Raw genomic sequence first — 20,582 nt, forward strand, 5'->3', positions numbered from 1 at the left:
AAACACAGCAGTGCAGTCAAGACAAGAAACTAAAGACAACACAAAGAGAAATATAGAGAATCAATGAAATTAACCCCAAGAATTACGCTGACATGTTCTCACAGTGGCCCTAATGTAAAATACACGAAGGCGTTAGCGCACCCAGGAAGAGATCACAGTGTCAGTGAAGTTGCAAATTCAGCAATTACAGGCAACCCTTCAGTGAGTGGGTATCATGTGGAACTACTCCAAAGTTGGGAAGCGAAGTCAAGCATGAAACACATGAGTTTTTTTTTTTACTTTAACGCTTTGAAAATGAGCTTTTGTTTACTTTGAAGAAATAAGACAACATTAAACAACACATTAAAAAACTTCTAATCAAACAAACTCAGCTAACTGATTAGCATTGAGATTCAGTCTGGAGCTGCTTTATTGGTCCCAAATTACACAAAGCATGAAAGATGTCTTGACTGGTATTTTCTCAGCTAATTTCTAAATGTGTGTTGTGCTGAAATGAGGCAAATGCTAAATGCTAAAGTAGCATTTGGCCAGTCTTTGGATCAACAACCTAAAACAAAGAACTACAGGAGGCTAATAATGGCACTATATGCTTAGACACCACTCTACATTCAATTATTCATTATTCCACAGTACCTCTCTTGTCCCATCTCCCTCCTCTCTCCCACTAATGCCACTAATGGCTGCTTCTGCCTAAGCCTGGTTCTGCAAGCAAGTTTTTTCTTGATCACAGTGCGTCATCTGATTGTTTTCTCCGTATTACTGTAGCGTCTTTACCTTACAATATAAAGCCTCTTGAGGCAACTGCTGTTTTGATTTGGCACTATATAAATAAAGTGAATAAATAACCAGATAATCAGACATTTTGATATCCAAATATCTAGTACAGAGAGAGTTTTGGTGACAATGGGCTGATCTTTGTTTAGCCTTTAGCGCCCGTCAGGAGCTGTGCACAGGTTCAACAGGCTCAACACTTCGGAGAAATTTTCATGACCATAAAAGACAGCACAATGTAGTAAAGTTTATATTTATGGTCCAAGTATTATACTTCAATATACTAATTAATGAATAACTCGTTATATGTATAGACTATTATGTATTTACTTTGTTAGGAAAGTCTAAAGACTAACTTGATGTTGCCTTACACATAAAAAATATAATTACAGGACTCCTGATCGCAGTGCTGTAGACAGCGTAGGACCAGCGTTCGGTAACAGTCAAAACCCACAACTGATCTGAAAAATCTCAGTAGAGCTGATGAGAAATGCAGAATTAGGTGATGAGGTCACAGGGGTATTTCTCGCCACGAGTGACCCCTTATGTTGACAAGCGCAGCTTTAATTAGCATCATAGCTCGTGAGTATAGCTATTAACCTCGCACGTAACATGCTACTATTGTGGAGGACCACTCACTTGGATATGTGTGTTTATATATGTGTGTGTTCACTCGTACACTAACAGCAGCTGTTTTGGCCGTAGGACCTCTCAGCCTTTCATTTTGGTTTTCATTTTTTTGTAAATGCTGTCAGGTGCAGCTTCATATACGAGCATGTGACCAACACCTGCACCCAGACACACACATAGCCAAGGCCCCGGGGTTTGGCATCCAGCTGAGTGTGTGTTTTTAAGGTCATCACTTAAAAGATGATTCAGCCTAATCTCGTGATCCCCGTGGCCGTCCACTATCTCTCTCATTTCCTCAAACGCCCCTTTCTCTCCTCTTCTTGCTTTGCCCCTTGGCTACCATCACCTCTTTTATCTCTTTTCTATCCCTGAGCTTGCTTTACCGTCTCTGGGTCCCTCTGCATTCATCTTTTCTAACACTCTTTGTACCTCACCGCTTTGCTCTTCTTTTCATTCCTTTTACTCCATATTCAGCTTTTTTTCCCTCGGCCCTCTTTTCTTTTTTAATCATTTCATATCTATCACACACAGGCTGAGGGGAAGGTGAGAGGCTCAGGGAACGGAGAGCATCAGGTTCTGATGCCACACATTGTGATTGGCGTTGACGCCATGGGGGAAAGTTTGCACATGTCCCTTTGCCTCTGACCGTAGACTTGCGAAGATTCACTTACATTTATTGCTAGTCGGTCCTGACTCTTTGCAGGAAACCTGTGTAAGTATTAGCTTGTATGTACATGTTTCCTTTTTTTACACATGGAAATAACATACAGCAGGTAGACTAACCCTGCAACGAGAGAGGGACTGCTGTAGCATACTTGAACTGATTTAAAACTGACCATGTGTTTTATGTTTTAAAACTGACCATGTGGAAAGGTTTTTTTTTCTTGTTTGTTTGTTTGTTTGTTTTGTTTTTGCTTTGTTTTATTATTTGCTTCGAGCCCTGTGTACAGGAGCTGCATGCAAAAAGATCTTTTGTTAAAAGGGTTGGCGTAATAAGCAAATGCTTCAGCTAATACCTTTTGATTAGCCTTGTCTCATGCTTTCTTGCTTTGTGGTAGATCTTTGTTCTGTCTTCACTGAGATATTTGAATGCTAATCAATAAAATCAAATCAAATCAAATGTTTCCAGGTGCTACAAAAACTACTTAGTCAACGCTTTGTAGAGCGTTTTTCTTAATGTGAACCAACCTACATTTAGCTCTTCACTTTTGACTGTTTGCATAAATCCAGCAGATGTAGAGCCAATTTATATTCAGTCGTAACATGGAGAAATTCAAAGTTTAATCTTGTGTGGAGGAGAGAGGAGGATGAAAGTGAGGCTGTCGATTTATTGACTGACCTAGGTCCTGACCCTCACCTACAGCTACAGGTAGTGACCAAAAGAATAACAAGTTGGACTAGAAAGAAAGATCATATTTTTCACATTGTGGCTGCTCAATTTCAATGCAATTAAATGCAGAACTGAATTTAAAATCCTTCTCTTCACATCCAAAGTTCTGAAAGATCAGCACCCATCGTATCTTAAACACCTCATATTACAATATTACCCCAATAGAGGACTTTGCTGTCACAGTTCAGGCTTACTTGTGGTTCCTAGAGTTTCCAAAATATGAAATAGTACTACTCCTCAGCCTCCTGGGGGATTTTCAGAAATCAGGTCATTGAGAATCGAACTTGTCAGAGATTTTTAGTAGTTGCACCTATAGTACGAATTTCATAATCCTACGAAAGCTCATTCTTGAGTTATCGCATTCACAACATTGGGTGTCCACGCCACTTGCCTGCACGGCAGGGTGACGACAATAGCCCATCAGCCTTTTAAAGCTTAGGGGTAGAAATGTGCAGCTGAGCTATCAGCTACACTATATGGATAGAAGTACAGTGCCACCTAAATATCACACCATAAGAGCTGCTCAGCCATGGAAACCCATGCTGTGAAACACCCGACACACTGTTTTTGTGCTGATGTCCATGTAAGAGGAAGTCTGGAGCTCTGCAGTTAGTGAGTCAGGAGAACGTTGGCAAACTTTGTGTCGACCGCGCTCTGGTTTGACTCACTTGGTTGAATTGCTGTGGTTCCTAAATGTTTTCATCTACAAATATACTAATTACAGTTGATTGTGGAATACCTAGGAGGGAAGATATTTCACAAAGTGGTTTATTACAGTGCTGGCATCCTGTTGAAGCACCACAATCAAATTCAATTAGCACTTTAGAGTGAATGATTCTTTCACAAATGTTTGTAAAGGCAGGGTGCTTGGTTTTCCAGACCTGTGGAAATGGGATTTCTTCTTTCGGCTTCTCTTTTATGTCGCCACAGCAGGTCATCTCCCACCATCTCGGCCTGTCCCTTGCACTCTCTTTCTTCATGCCAACACTCTGCATGTCTTCCTTCAGTAGAGCACTTCTGTGCATATGGTGACTCAGACCCCTCTGTTGTTGATTCAGCTTCCACTTTGGGTACTTTTAAGATTAGGCCTGAAACTCTCCGATTTTGATAAACTTAAGGTACTATATTGGTTGATCCTGAAACACCTGTATCTGAATTTTCAATAACTTTGTGTCTACCCCCTTCTTTCCCCTCACTCCCACAGAGAGAGGACGCAGATGGCTGGCCCTCCCTTAGCTGTGGGTGGTCTCTTCCTGTTAAAAAGCAGTTCTTCCTTCTCTTCATGGCTAAGTGCTCATTCACAGGGGATCATCTGATGGTTGTTATTCTCTTACTAATATTGCAGAGTCTTTACCTTACAATATAAATTATTTGCCAGTCTCTTATTACAAGTGCCACCTTTAATACACAAGTAATAGAGTTTAAAGGCAGCTGTTGGGTGTATGATATCTGCTCTTGCTTTCTCAGGCAGTTTCAATTTGGAGTTGTTGCACCTGTGCTGCTGTTAGTCCTGACATTTCATCCTGGTGAAACAGACCTGAACAGCTTTATATCTGCAGCTCCAGTGAGCTGTCTGCTCTGAAGCCGTGGATCAATCTGGCCTGCCCTGGCACATCTAAGCTGGGCACAATTCACTCAACATACTGTCTCTCCGCACCTCCCCAAACCACCGGTGACACCTGGAGATACGAGAAAAGCTGCAGCAGGGGAAGTTCATTTCGTGTCCTAAGGTGAGAATGTGATGGTAGCCTAAAGCACGGGGTAAACTGTGTGGGGTTTGTCCTCAGAAAAGCACGAACACACAGACGACCCTGCTCTCGCTGTCTCCTCTATCAGCAGACCTCAGCTGTGTCTAAAGGATGAGAGTTGGAAAAACACCAGGGACTCCTGTGGCTACCTGCTGTTTCCGTAGAAACACAGCCTGCATGGCAGCTCTACCTCAACACAGCTGGAGGTTTCTGAGCTCGTGCTTGTGTGTGTGTGTGTTTGTGTGCGTGCGTGTGCTCTCTGAGATGCCACTGTAACAGCCAATAACAGTCTTTAATTAACCTTTTCTGCCGTTTTAGGAGATAAAATGAGTGAACGGGTTCTCTGAAAATTGCATGCGGCAGATTCAAGCTACAGCGTGTTGACAGGAGGCAGGTAAGCGACTGTTGTAAGGGACAGGTAAATAACACGGTGGGTGAAGATGATTATTGTTTTCTGACTCACAGCAAAATGCCAGGAGAGTCCATCTGGCCTCTTAGGCAGACATTTAACCAAGAAAAATACTTTTCACTTGATTTTTTTGAAACCTTTATTTAAGAAAAAGGGTTTTTTATGCTTTTGAAAAATTCTTGTTAATTTCCCCATTAATCCAAAGGCTTTACCACAAGGATCTTACCCATCTTTGTTTGTATTTTCTTCTTCTAATTTGCTTTCTTGAGCTTTTGAAACAAAAATTGGCTGTGTTGCTATTAAAGGTTTGTTTCTATAGCAGGAAGATGAAATTTTGAGTAACTGAATACCTTTACTTGTGTATTCAACTGGAAAAACCAGAGTCTAAACCAAAATTGTAGGGACAATGGTTGCTTTTCTTTCCTTGAAACAATTAACCTTTGGAGGGACAAAGCCTAAATTAAAATCAATGGGTATTTTACCTCCCCAGCAGTCATCACTCAGTGGGTAAAACTTTAGAAACTTAAGGACGGGCTTGTAGACCTAAACTTTTCTGATTGGCCACTTGAGCAATCAGAAAAGCTCTACAAAGCAGTCTGTCTTTGTCGTCTTTGACAAAGACAAAGATGACAAAGACATCTTACTTTAAGGAGTACCAGAGAGATTGCTGGTTACTACTTTCACACATACACTGTGCACTCACTACTAGATTTCTATGTTATATTTTTTCAGCTCTGCACCTTCCTCACATGGTGGTGAGGTAGTGTCTGCACTTTTTCCTATTTTTTTTAAACGTTTAGCCAATTAGTACATTAAAGCATAAGCTATAACTGGATAGCCTATAGGTCAAATTTCAGTCTGGTGGTCAATAAGGAGAAAGACAGAAGACAGGCAGCCTATAGGAGAAATGTCAACTTAGCATGCCGGCAAGTGTAAACTGTCAGCATCTGACAGAGCCTACAGTCCTGCCTCCTGGGGAAGATCTTGGTTGTGGTGTAGCAGTGCTAACACTTTTAGACCTTGGAAATCTGGTAGTTGGCTTCACTCTCTGACATTGTTTGTGGAAGAAACATGTGTATTATATTTAACAATTTCCTATAGTTAAGGCTATTTGATGTTCGCCAGAGAAATGCAGAGAAAACTAAATCGTTTGTCACTTATCACCACTGAACCTTGGAACCTTCTGGCAGACTGAGTTTTAACTTTAAAGACATCAAATACTCCAAAGAATGCCAGGGGGAGATGCCAATCATGGCAGCATGTTTTCCATTTATTTATATTAAAGCATGTGTTTCATACTTTAAATCATATCTATTGGGGGTGTCTAGAACATAACATAAAAGCAGCAATTAAAAAAACAAAACAAAAGGAATAGGGTATACTTGTACTGTATATTCTTTGCCTGTGGCAAATTGTTGCCTTGATCTCGTGGACGTGATAATCCATCCATGGAAAATGTAAATGTCCAAGGCTGTCAGATCACTAATCATCTTTAACCTGCCAGCTTCCAAATACAAAGTCTGTATGAAGTCCAATTGAGACAATTTACACGAAAAGCTGGAGGTAGTTTATGCAGTTTTGATGAATTCACAGCGAGTAAGTGGTAAGCAACACCCTCACTTAAATCAAAGTGTTTCCAGTACTGACATGTGTGTGTGCTACATGTGTTTTTTTCTGATTGTTTCACAGCACTTATGTTCTAAAGCACAGCTATACAAGCCCATACTTCCCCACAAGCCTGTGAGAAGGCACTGCATTGACAGATTTTGTGTTATAACTGAAGAGCAGGCTTCATCTTGTCTAGATGCCCTGCGTCTGTGTGTCTGTACTGGCTGTCAAATATACACATGGACATGCAACACAGACTGAGAGCAGAGGCAGAAGATGTGAGATGGTCGACACGTTTTTAAAAAGTCCCGTACACAATGATAGTTGTCGTTATGGCAGCGGACTAATTGGCCTAATCTTCAAGGGTCTGAGACAGTGGAAACAGAAAAACAAAAGTTCAAGACAATCTTTTCATTCCTTAAAAATAAGTTGTTTTTTTTTTGCTTAACACCAAACCACATATATATTTGATTACACATTTGCTGATATGTAGGGACAGACACACCTGGAGATAGTGAAAGGTCCTCTCCTTGAGCTTGCTCTCAATGGGCACCAGGGCTTTGTCATAGGCTCCTCCTCTGGTAGAAGGATACACCTCTCTAGCCTGACTCACTGTCATGGCTGACCAGGTGCTCCTCTTCAGGGAGTGACCGTGATGCCCGTGCTGTCCTCCTCCTCCCTCACTCCCCACCAGAGCCATTGTTGTGCAGGCCATGCACTCCCCAGACCCCGGTCCGCCGCCTCGTTCCTTGGGCTTCTTCATGGTGAGCTCCTGAATGGCAGCATCCAGGCTCTCATGTCCTCTGGGATACCCCGGTCTACCCCCACCTACCAAGTAGCTGCTGTCACTGTCGAGGTTGTCATCGGAGCTCCACCAGCCCGCTGTCCGGCTGCGGTGGCGTCTGCCTGACTCATGCCGCGAGTCTCCACTCTTGCTACGTTCTCGAGACTTGTTCCTCCTGGTGGAGCGAGACTGGTGGCCTGAGTAGTGGCCCTCCTCCCCTCCACTCCTGTGGCCCCCACCTCTCTCGCTCCTGTAGTCCCCTCCTCCCCTCGTACCGTTGTACTCCCGTTTGGATGGCGCCTCCAGGGAATGGGACTTGGCAAAGAGGCGCTGCACCGAATTGACCAAGTGGCGTATGCGCGAAGGGCTCTCACTGCGTTGCTCAGCACCCCCACTGGCAGTGCGCTGGTATTGCAGTGTGTGGAAGCCATCATGATGGAAGGGCACCTGCTTCTCAAACTGGTCCATCATGTTTGAGGGCATGCGGTGCATCTTCCCCCCGTGGCCTGAGGATAGGCACTCTTCACAAGAGTCAAATGACTGGAGAGGTGGGTGCTGGTTGGGGTGGGAGCGGGGAAAGGTGCCTCCTCCAGAGTGACTATGGGAGTGTGAGCGGGAGTGGTGCCTCTCCAGCGCCAGGGCCTCAACGGGACCTCCCCCAGGGTAAAAGTGGCCATCGCTGTGACCGTGGTAGTAGTCTCTGCCTGGACCGTCACAGTCATCAGGCGTGCAGTGGCAGGGACCTCCTCCACCACCACCCGAGGAATGCTGAGACATGCTCCGGCTGACATGGTACCCTTTCATAGGCGCCGGGGCATGGTGTGCCGTCCGGGCCGAAAGGGGGCGCTGTGGGCGTGACAGGGCTGCACCTCACTCACCTGGTGAGAAAAACAAGAAATAATGTGAAGACATTTTATTTAAGTGTAGCAAAGGAACAACAATTGCAATGTTGTAGACTGTTTGGATGAGAGTCATTTTTTTTTTGTCTAATTAGGCCTCTCATACCTGTCAGAAAGGACTAAGACGTCAAAGGGGTGTTTTTTTTTATAAAACTTTGAGTACAGGTATAAGGTAAGATTAGAGGCTCACAAATGGGAGGTGCAGCGATGGGACATTTGTGGTAGGAAGTAGATTTTGATGATTGATGTCAGGACTATTTTCTTTCTTCTTTTCTTCTTTTTAATGCGTGAATTGAAAGTGAAAACAATGCATTGTTTTTTTTCTGATTAACATTTTTATTGATGTTACACTTCATTTTTTACCTAACCAAAGACAAAACAGAGCAAACGCGAACATTCATCCCGCGGCTGCAATAAGCGGCCGGAGACAGCTTTCCTCTTTTTATTCATCTCTAAGACTGCAGGGCTGATAAATCAAGAATATTAGCCTTTCTCTCTCTCTCAGCGTGTATCTTCAGTTGTTCTTCTCCCTCTATCTAACAGCTTTTGCTCCTCTTTGACATTTATCGTTTTATTCATCTGCCCAGCGCTCCGTGTTATCTGTCGTTTTCTCCATCCAGGCCTGCAGGGAGTCTTTGAGCATTCCTGTGATTTAAAGCTGAGGAAAGCAGGTTGTATATTGATCACCTGCATCCGAATGCAAAGGAGCTAGAGAGTGGCTGCAAGCATCCAAGCATACTGCAGAGGGATTTCGGCAGATGATTACCAAATGAACAGCAACATGATATCAATGGGACTAGGTGAAAACCAACCCTACTGTTGCCTCGAGAGGATGAAAGTGTAGTGGATGATGGGATCCTCTCCACAAAGCTAATGCAGGACCTGAAACTAGTGTACCTTGTCAAGCAGCAGTAAAACCTAAGTAAAAGTAAACAGAATGTAAACAGGATGAGGGCTATCTCTGGGTTTCCTTTCTCCTCATGACATGGATAACAACTGAGATTACATTCCAAATGTGGTAATCATGTATTTCATTGGACTGGCATTAATTGGTGCTGGTGTAATCACATCCTCTATTAACCACTTCTCCACTAACTATATAATGAATCACGGGCACACAGCCTGTTCATAATGCACACGAGCATTTGCCATCATTTCTAAATTTGATTAAATTGAGATTGAATTACTCGATGCGAGCCAATATCGAGCTGCTCGGCTGGATGGGATTCACTGAGCTCCTGCGAGTGTATTTGCACTTGTGTTTGCTGGCTTTCACGCTGAGATGAGAGATAGGGGACAGATGCTGGGATAATCATTAAATAGAGCGTGGCCTGTTTGCCTTGATTGGCTGAATGAGAGCTGCCACCCAGAAAGCTCACCCACATCTAGCCGTGTCATTGGTGTGGCCGTGACGATGGGCCTCTCCAAGTCAGCGTCCAACCATGGACAGATTTTAGACAGTTGTGCCACCTGGGCGGACCGAGCCACCTCTCATTAACTCTGTGGCTTTATGATCATTTCACTGCCAAAAAATAAAACCTGTAAGCATTTTCCTTTTTGACAAGGTATAAGCAGTGCACAATTCCTACGGGGAAATGTAACAATGCTGCCATTACTGTGCAATACTCTGCATGTTGCAGTGAAAACAACAAAAGCCCAGAAGCTAATAATGACAGTAAAGTCAGTAGCTGTGACATTATGAATTATTATCATCTTCCTTTTGTCGTTCTATCCCTCATTCCAATGTTGTGTGTTTGTGTTGCTTCCAGCAGGAGTGTTTTGATGATTTTTAAAAATCAGGTGGCAAATGGTGACCCCTTAAAAATACTTGAAAATTTTGATAGTGGGTAGATCTTGTGTCTCCATAAACATGAATTAGAAGATGGGACTGCTCTATAACAACACAGTAGTAATGCTGAAGCACAAGATTTAACCTCAAGGTAATGGAGCTGACAAAATGCACTCTGGTTATGTTAATTTCTAGTCTTTCAGCTACACTAGTAATAAAAAAAAGTGGTGTTTTGGATCCCATTATTAACACAAACATTTCAGTCCAAACCGATATAGTTTGGATTATTCAACATTATATAACCACAGTTAAAAAGATTAATCGAGAAGGAGAACTACTAATACGACTATACAGTCAAGATAGTATCTATCTTGGTTGAACAATGGGACGGTCTAAGGATCTCAGTGAACATTTAAGAAGGAGAATGATAGACTCACATAAGCTTGTAAGGTCTCTTGGAGTGATTTCAAAACAACTGCAGATTCCAGGATTATCATTACAAGCAATTCTATGTAGGTACAAGTTATTCAGATATATCCCCAGTCTGCCAAGGACTGGAAGAAGACCTAAACTGTCACCCTCAAATGGGAGGAAATTGGTTAGGATGTTCAAGAACAACCCAGGAGCTGTTTACCCTGATTGTTTGCATGTTTGGAGGCTTTCAGACCTAAGAACACTGTACCAACAGTCAAGCATGGCGGCAGTAGGATCATGGGCTGGGGCTGTTTAGCTGCCAGTGGTACCTGTACATTGCACGAAAGAACAATGAAGAAAGAGGACTTCCTTCTTCAAATTCTTCAACCTCACCTCAAGTCAACAGCTAGATGATTGAAACCTGGACACAATTGGGTGCCTCTACTGGCCAATACTCCTTTTGTTTGAAATGCAGAAAGCAGACTAACCTTAAGCTTCTTGGTCTGGTCCGAAAACCAAAAAGTTTAAATGAACATTAACAATTGAAGCAATGTTCGGATAATATAGCAGCTAGCATTGGGTATTAGTAAGGCCCCAGTAAAACAGGCTTGGAGACTCGTTAGCAACCATTGGTCTCCCTAACCGACTGTGAGTGATTGCTGAGAGCTGCTGTGAAATCGATTGCTAAGCTGTCACACAGGCCTAAAGACCAATCAACGATCCCATCGTGAAAACCTTGAGAATGAGCACCATCATTATCTACTATGTCATCACTCTGTGATAAAATGGAGGCTAACATAGCATTTAGACGCAAACGCATTGGTAGTGCTGTTGGAGCTTGAACACAAACATCAATTTCTTCTGTCATAAGTATACAGGTCAGATAACATCAAGGATCTCTTGTGTATTCTGTTTTACATATAAAAATGAATGTTGATATTTCATGTTTTAACAGCGATTCAACGTTGAATCTGAATTCAATATCAAATAACTTATTGAGAAAGATATTTTATGCAGTGTGTTGTACTAGCAGACTGCAAAGTGAGCACCACCACTCTGCCTGAAGGAGTAAATTAAACCCTGTTCTGTTTATTATGAAGTCTTTGGCTTTGGAGCAAGCTGCTGGCTGGGAGCTGTCAATCACAATGACACACACACACACACTGAACATGTGGCTGTGCACACACACACACACACACACACCAAAAGGAAACATATGCACACACAGACCGCTAAGATAGTAAGGTATGAAAGACACATCTGAACTTTGGCTGTCACTTTCTCTTCATTTCCCTTTCACTTCTTCTCTCTCTCTTCTCAGTCTCTCTTTCTGACCTACTTCCATCCATCCTCCAGTCATGTCTCCTCCTCCCCAGCTCCTTGTTTTTTCTTCTTCATTTTTTAAACTTGTCAGTATGTCTGGCCCTCTGCATGTCAGCACTATGTGTTGAGTTAATTACAAAGTTTGTTTCCATTCTTCATCTCATGGCCTCTGCCATCCATCAGTGTTCTCTTCTGTGCATGTCTTCTGAGATAACTGAGGTATTATAGCATTATTTACACAAATGTTACACAACAAATACAAAAGAGTTTCAAGGTGCTTCTTTAGTTCTATCGCAGCCTTGTTCTCCATTATTTCTCCAAAGTGTTTTCAACACTATTTAAAGTGATTCTATGCACTTTCCCCTTTTCCCCCCGTTCGTCTTTACCAGCTGAGACATCATGATAGCTTTTATTTTCTTTTTTTGCATGCGTGTATGTTTTGATGACACAACGTTTAAGCCACAGTATAGCTGTAACTTACAGTGTAGCCTGGAGTGCACTTTACCTGAAATGTAACTACATGTTGCGAGCACGCAGAGCTAAACAGCTGTGATTGATCTGCTTCACGGAAGCATGCCTTGTAAACACAGTATATTGATTAGCAGAGGGAAAACGCCTAGCTGAAACAAACTGTAAAAGGCTCTAATTGCATCTACATTGCCCACAATGCCAATGCCATAGCTACTATTCTGTCAGAGTTGCCACGTTTCTTGTTTTTATATCCCTGACAGCAAGTGAATAGTTTCCAGTCTGACATGAAATCTTCTGTCTTTGAGTAAAAGTAAAAGTGAACATGATCAGCTCAGGTTCACTCCTGATGGACTGAAAGCAACACCACAGAAATGCAAACAATAACAAAGCCAATATGGTAGTGACTCAACCCAGGGCTGCAAATAAAGTTTTTTTTGACGGCTGTTCTGTCTGTTTGTGGACTGTTTTTGTCACTGGGGCAGGATCGCCAAAACTTTTTAGGGGACTACTTCAGATGAAAACAAAGGTTGAACTTGAAAATAGGGACAGGCACTGGGACCTTTGCACCCTTTCCCAACTTTTTGTCTCACACTTGTAACTTTAAATTTGACCTATAGCTGTTTTCTTTTCTTTTTTTTAAAGTCTCTGATGGATTGGATCGTAGAACCGGATGGCAGGGCAGCTGGTGCGATGGTTTCTAGTTTGTGTTTTCCTTCAGTAATTCTATTACTGTTTGGTAACCTTCCCCCTCCTTTCAGCGTAGGCAGAAATATTCAGTAACTGCTCAGTTGGAGCCATACAACACGCTGCTATTGTTTAACACTGCTTGGCATCGAAGTGATTGTTACAGAGGCTTTAGTCTGGAGCTGTTTCATTTTAAATATTCATGCGCTCATGCCAGCTGCTCTGACCCACTTTGCTAACAGCTGAGTCTGCCCGCTCTCCACTGTGTCTGTAGCTAGTAGGTCAAAGGGTGTTTCAAATCAGTGAAATGTAAAATTTAACACCTGGAAAAGTCTAATTGATAAATGTTTTTTTTCTTTTAACTATGATTTTTTATTGCTTGTCTGAAGGCAAGGTAGCTCAAAAACATCATAAGAGATTTTCATCAAGATTAGTGGGGAGACAGATTTTGTTTCAAAGAAAAGACTTTCCTTAGACTGAGATGGCAAACCAGTTGTAGGCAGGAAAAAATATAGCTCCATGATATATGCCCACTTCTAATCAGTCATCAGCATCTACAGCGTGGCTGGAATTGTTTTTTTCACTGTGAGTCTGTATGTGAGTTATCATGGCAAAATACGGCTGTGTCACATGAGGAAACAGAAGAAAAAAGAGGAAATCAGGATGCACAAAGTACAGAGGAACAGAGGAACTGGGGGAGAGAACAAGAGGAAAACACTTAAGAGCAACGTACAATCACAAATCCCCCAAAAAGTTGGGCTGCTGTGTAAAATGTAAATAAAGACAAAATGCAATGAACTGCAAATCCCATGAACCAATATATTATTCAGAAATGAAATAGTTAAGCTTGGAGAAAAAAAAGTAGTTTTGAATTTAATGGCATCAACGCATTTAAAAAAAAATGGGACAGGGCCATTTTACCATTGTGCAGGATGCTACTTGTTTGCAGGTTGGCAACATGACATTTGGTTGTTTAGGAAGAGGGGGGAGTTTTAGGAGTGGCGGCGAGAGAGAGAGAGACAGAAAAAGAGAGAGAGAGCAAGTTTTGAGATGTGAGAGATTTGTGACGTTTAGCGTGTTTGGAGTGTGTAGTTAATGTGTTTTCTTTTGTAGTTAGTGTGTAGTGTTGTGGATAGTTTTGTGTTGTGTGTCAGAGCAATGAGGTGACTGCTGTCTCCAGGTAGAGAACAGGAGTGCACAGGCTGTGATGTTCTCCTTTATAGTGGACAGAAATGTTTGGAGTGACACAAATAATTTGTGTGGGATCTTATTTAATGCAGAACAGCTGATTGTTATGTAAAGAGTTTGAAATGGTTATAACAAAGGGTAAAAGGTAAATGGCTGCAAATAACTTTGTTTGCAAAACTCGTGCATATGATTTTAAAATTGAAGATTTAGATCAATTGTGTTAATACAGTATTTCAAAATGAAAACATAAATGTAAATTCAGACACGTGAGGCTGTGCTGAAAAGAATGATACCAAACAAGGCAAAGTAAATAGTTTTTGAAGGTGAAATGTAGAGGAAACATCAAAAGTAGTTAAAAATGGCCAATTATACCCTGGACCCCAGAGGGTTAAACACTTTTTTTAAAGTAATGCAATAGTTACTTTTCAAGTAATTAATTACTTTTAGAATCTTGTAACTCAGTTACTAACTCAGTTACTTTTTGAAGAAGTAACTAGTAACTATAATTAATTACTTTTTCAAAGTAACTTGCCCAACACGCAAAAACATGTAAATTTTAATGTCATTTAGTCTCATCTGCGTATATCATGAATTAACAGTTTTATATATTTCTCCCCATATGTTTTTCTACAGACAGTAGCTTAATGGGGGACAATAGCAGACAATCATTTGGACAAGGCAGGCACAGCCTTGGCTTTCACTAAAATGGGCTAATGCTGCGAGGCAGTGGGTATTGTGTGCCTGAATGCTGGCTTTGTTTGAATGCAGATACAATGAACCAAGCTAGAACGTGGTCCGAGGCAGATACGTCGACCCATTTAAGAAAACGAGGTGAACTTGCATAGAATGCTTATAGAATTGTAGTCAAACAATAGGAAAGTTTTTGCTAGTTTGGTGTCTGCCCATATGTGCTGGTACTTCAAAGATACTATTAACCACAGGCACTCTGCAAGCCCATAATGGCAAGTGGGACAGACAATAGTGAAATGTATGACTATGGGAATAGGAAATAATAGAGGATTGGCTCAGCTATGTGTTGGCATGCACTTCCTTTTTTTCCAGCCAGAGACATGCATGCTGGGAAACTGGCAGAAGGACTGATTTGCTCTTCTCAGCTTTTAGCCATGAATGATCTATTTTCATTTTTCCACTGTCTTTCTCCGATATGCACACAACCACACCACACACTCACTCACACACACACACACACTGTTCTCTGGCAGCCGAGTAACTGCTGTAGCTAACCCATCATGATCCAGAAGGAATCAGGGATGATGGGAAAGATTGAAGATTTCAAGGATGACCTGGAGAAGAGGACCCATAAAAAAACACAACTACAGAGCCAAGTTGAGCTACTGCAGTTCATTATCTCTGTGCATACAGACTGGAGAGCACAGGTGGGTAAAAAGGGTGTGAAATATTAAGAAAAATAAGGAAAAAAAATGTGTATATAATGGCTGTATTTGCAAGTTTGCAAGGCGCTGTAGACTTTTCAGTGGGAAGTGGCAGAAGCTAATATATAAACATGGCGGTGCTGAAAGGTAGGTTGCACATTCGCATGAATGTGTGCCCACATACACACTCTAGATGCTGAAATAGTTGTTGGTGAAGGCAGCGGACAATTGAGTGGTGCTGGAAATGCCTATGAGGGACAATAAAGAGTGAGAAGGGAGAAGAGATGTAGCAAGAAAAACAGAAGGGTAATGCTAGAATGAGAGGCAGAGGGAATATGACAGTGGATGTGTGTGCGTAAGACAGAGAGATGATGGCCACAACACAGGGGAAATATGCTCCCATCATAAGGGCAAAATTGAAGAGTGCCTAGGGGGCAATTCCTCTATTGCGCTCTCTCCGTCTCCTCCTCCTCTTGCCCTGTTTTCCCATCTCTCGTCTTTCCCATATTCCCTTGCACAAACCTGTGTTCTCCTTTTATTCTTCTACTCCGGTCTCTCAGAATAGGTTGGCAGAAAATGTTCAACAAAACCAACACCATTAGTTTAAAGGAGGTGCAGGGTTAGCACGATTTTTCTTTTAAAGCTACCTGAGGGATGTCTCTGTGGTGGAAGTCTAGAATATATTATCACAGATATACATCTCTGGAAGTCAAAGAGATATGCAATCATCTGAATTTTCCATGGATGCAGCATGGTGCTATGAAAACATCAAGTGTTCTGACACAATTGGTAGTTTTCATTGCCCTTTGCACACTCCAGTGACCCATATTAGGATTGTGCTATTTTGCATGCATGAATCTGTCCACTTTGGTCAATTCAAAGCACCAAAACAGTTTGGTACAAGGAGATACTCTGTCCATGACTAAGCAAGGTTACAAATAAATATAAGAACAGCATGCTGAATAGTTATTATATATTTAATGGTCTTCTCATTGAAGGTTGAAAGTATCCTTATCAATATATCCAAGGCAATAGCGGCTCACATAACTACTCATTACAACCAAATTATACAGGAGAGCATCTGTAAATGTGCAGGACATTGAGCCTTGAAGCATATGGGCTACAGCAGCAGAAGACCACACCAGGTGGCACCTCTGTAAGCTAACAGCAGGAAACAGGCTTTGTGTAGGCTCACCGAAACTAGAAAATAGAAGTTTAGAAAAATGTAACCTGGTCTAATGAGTCTCAAGTTCTGCTGCAGCATTTGATGTAACCAAAATGAAAGCATGGCTCCATCCTGCCTTATATTAATGGTACAGGCTGAGAGTGGTGGTGTGATGGTGTGGGGGAGATTTTCTTGGCATGCTTTAGGTGCCTCAGTACCATCAGAGCATTGTTATTGACCATATTCATCCCTTTCTGACCACAACATATCCATCCTCTGATGTCTGCTTCCAGCAGGATAACTTTTGGTATCAAAAACATGAAATCATCTTGAACTGGTGATTAAGATTGATTAAGCTTTTACAATCCAGAGGAGTGCTGTGGCTTGAGGTCCCCAGATCTGGTGACCTCAACAATCACCAGATCTTAATCTTAAAAACCACCTTTTGGATTTGGAGGAACAGGAGATTCACATCATGTTCAAATTGGTTCTTAACCTAAGAAAAATGGGAAACACTGCATCATAACATGCAAGCAAGCTGGTTGAGTTTGGATTTTTCTTATTAATATTAAACACCCACTGCATCACAAAGAATGCAGACAAAATTTAGACTGTGCACTTGAGTATGCAGAGCAGTGCAGATCTGACGGTGAACACTGTTCTTTTCCTCAACTGACAGTTCAGCAGTTAAACACAGATTTTAAGTTTATACTCTGGAGTTTTTATGTAGTTCAGCAGCCCTTTTCTTGCATGTATCTTGCTCTCCAGCTGAGATCTTGGAATTCAGTGTCTCAGTATTTGACAGATCATTTATATTGACTTATATCGCAGACCCCCATGAGAACATATCGATTCTGCTTCCCCTTCCTCTTCACGATCTGAAGATTTCCTGAGAGAGACACATGCATGAAACAGACACTTATTTCTCTATTAGTCTGTTACTTATATCCTCATTCCATCTACATAGTTAGACACTCTAATTTGCTCTTGGTCAGATCGTGTTGGTCTTTTGTAAATTTAACTGCCTGTCTGTGTACTTACATTTGCACATTGTTAGTGCATCACCTGGAAAACTTCCATTCCTATCTGTGCTATTTTTGATTGCAATGCTATGCTAATTAGCCCCACTTAGCCCTTAATTGTTCATTATAAGGCAATGAACTTCCCACTTACTTTAACAGCCTCTTGAAATCCACTGTAACGAAAATCCCACTATTAGCTGTAATGCATCTTCTACGCTTAGAAATGTTTTTAAACTTTAACATTAATACCAATGGAATCTAGAGCAGGCAAGAAGAATATGTAGAACTCAATACAATGCTTTTGATAAGCACTTGCATCCAACCAGTGTTGACTGTTGACAGAAGTCTGTAACCCAAAGTGGCCCATAGTGTCAGAGCTCCTGGTATGCTGAAAGACTGAGGGGCACACAAATAACTTCACACTAATTCCATCTGTGCTTCTCAGAAATACACAGTTAGTTTTTTTATTTAACTGATGGTAATTTCTTTCTTTAATGAAAACTTTAATCTTCATGAAAACTGTATGTGTGAGAGGACATCCTTCATGATTTAATGCATCTTTAAGACAATCCGTTGCCTGTTTATGTACAAATTATGTTAAAAACCTAATGCAATTGGACTTCCTGAATTTTCTGTGACTTTCAAGACTTTTGGAGAATTTGAACACCAGCTAACTTATTCTTCATTTTCTTCTCGCCACCCTTTCAACCTTAAATATAAAAACATCAAATTGATAATGTCAAAATGCACTCCTCTCCTCTGACCATCTCATCTAACCTCTATTAGTCTGATTCAGTGAGCGCGATTAAAAAAAACCCTCACACATTTAGCATTGAGCTGTATGTTTATGCCACTGAAAACAGCCTGAGAGAGCTTCTGACTGTGACTTAATGAGAAGGAAAATACCAACACCACTTAGCAGAGTGCTGCTCACTTGTAATTGGCCTTCATTTTCCCTCTCTGTCTCAGATAACATGTGAGGACATGAATGGGTGTATTAGATGGGGATAAACAGGGATCACAGGTGATGAAAGAACAATGTAACAGGCTCGTTCAAAAATCCGCCGTCAGACATCAGGGGTTAACCCTCTGATGGTGAGTCCTTCGATACCGACATGCACGCGATGTAGCTAGAGGCTAAGGCCGTGATTATACTTTCCATGTCCGCCAGCCTGCCTGGGTCAGAGTGACATAAATTTTGTCATCAGACAGAGAATGTGCGGACATCCATGTGTTTGCCAGATTTTTGTGACTTTACATCATAGTGCAAGAACTGAGCATGAGCCCCAGGCGACGGACTTCAGGTGGTCTTCAAAGAAGATAACAGGAATGTCTAGTCGGCCATTGTGTCTCCATCTGTCCACAACAGAGTATAATCAAGGCTTAGGTGTCCCTCCCTCCTTCCTTAAGGTATAAAGAGGGAGTACCTGAAATCAATATTTTTTTTAAGTTGAAAGATGGGTGTGGTACGAGACCACATGAGGGGCTCCCACATTGGATTTCATATTTCACCCCCACCTACTTATTACATTCCCCCTCTTTTCCTTTTTTTGTTTCCTCCTTATTTCTCCTCTGCGTCTTTAACCTCCTTTTCTCAGCTGTTACCTCGTCACTTTACAAATATCTTTCTTTCTTTTTACCTCCACCTCACTTTTTGTTTCTGCCACTCTCTCTATGGATTGCTTCTCTTTCTTTTCCCCCATGAGTACCTTGAGCCGCTTGTGTTGTTTTACAAACTCTCTTGACAGAAAATCAAAGGTAGATGCACAGACCGAGGCTTAGAAATGAATTAAGTCACACACCAATGGCAGCTATTATGTTTTCACAGTGTCATAAAGAACAAAAGCCTTTGAATTGTTTTTTAAACCTTTTAAAGACATCTTCGGTTTGTTTTTTTTGTTTTTTTTATCTTGAGTGTGTTATTTAACTTCATTCGTAGCAAAAAGTCCTTCAAGAAGCTATCTTCACAAGTCATTGTGAATGGCCTCAGAATACATATTTGGGCACTTTTTATAATAATACCAGAACTAACTTAAACTTAATTGTTTATTGGGATACAATGAACAATCATAAAATTATAACAGTCAAATCTGATAAAAAAAACCTCTTAAAAGTTTGCTGATTTTTCTCCAAAATAGATTTTAAGTTTGACTCATTTTGGGGGTTTTTCCCCCCTAAATTTGGGATTTGTGGAGTGCCATGTCTCTCTTTTGAAGCATCTTATGAAACAAGGTAAAGAATGAACTTTAATTCTGAACTGCCATTATAAACTGGCAGGAACAATTTGCTCTTCCCAGCTTTTTGACACAAATTAACTCTTTCATTTCTCACTCTCCTTATCTCACACGCACAGACATAAACACAGTTTTCTGACACATAGAAGTCCTTCTTATGCAAATTTTGAATATCTACATTTCCCTGACTAATGAGAAAAATAACATCTGCTCTGGATGATTGCGTGATCTGATCAAAATGCTCCAGAAATTCTTTTACATGCAACTTGCACTCACTTTGTTCTACATTTTCTGAGATAGAAAAAAAGAAATATAAGTTATTATATGAAAAAATACAAATAAAAATCCAACTGCTTATGATGTTCTGGGCTTATTTGACTGACAGGTGAGTAGGGATGGGTATCGTTTAGGTTTTATCCGATACCAGTACCGGTACTTTTGAAACTGTGCCGGTGCTTAAACGGTGCTCGAACCGGTGCTTAAAGAATGGAGAACACACACTTTGTCCAAAAACCTCTCATGTTTAGCTGTTTTTTTGTGAAAAGATAACAATGTTAGCCTTTTCTGCAGCTATGGGGCATATATGGCATCACTCTTGGCTGGAAGCAGTGCTTAAACAATGGAAAAAACATAAACTTTGTCCAAAAACCTCTCATGTT

The 20,582-nt window shown here is 41.3% G+C and overlaps 1 protein-coding gene across 4 annotated transcripts in view; it reads right to left on the bottom strand.

Moving 5' to 3' along the window:
- dlgap3 (discs, large (Drosophila) homolog-associated protein 3) overlaps positions 1–20,582 on the bottom strand; it is a 153,676-nt gene that overhangs the window by 18,572 nt on the left and 114,522 nt on the right. For all 4 annotated transcript variants that reach the window (XM_042213748.1, XM_005946581.3, XM_005946583.3 and 1 more), the window contains exon 3: positions 7,062–8,218. In XM_042213748.1, coding sequence (XP_042069682.1) covers positions 7,062–8,144 — 1,083 coding nt within the window. In that variant the 5' untranslated portion in view covers positions 8,145–8,218. The remainder of the gene's footprint in view (positions 1–7,061; positions 8,219–20,582) is intronic.

Source organism: Haplochromis burtoni, unplaced genomic scaffold (assembly GCF_018398535.1).
Source record: "Haplochromis burtoni strain Fernald_Lab_line unplaced genomic scaffold, NCSU_Asbu1 Contig_476, whole genome shotgun sequence".
In the NCBI taxonomy this organism is placed as follows: Eukaryota; Metazoa; Chordata; class Actinopteri; order Cichliformes; family Cichlidae; genus Haplochromis; species Haplochromis burtoni.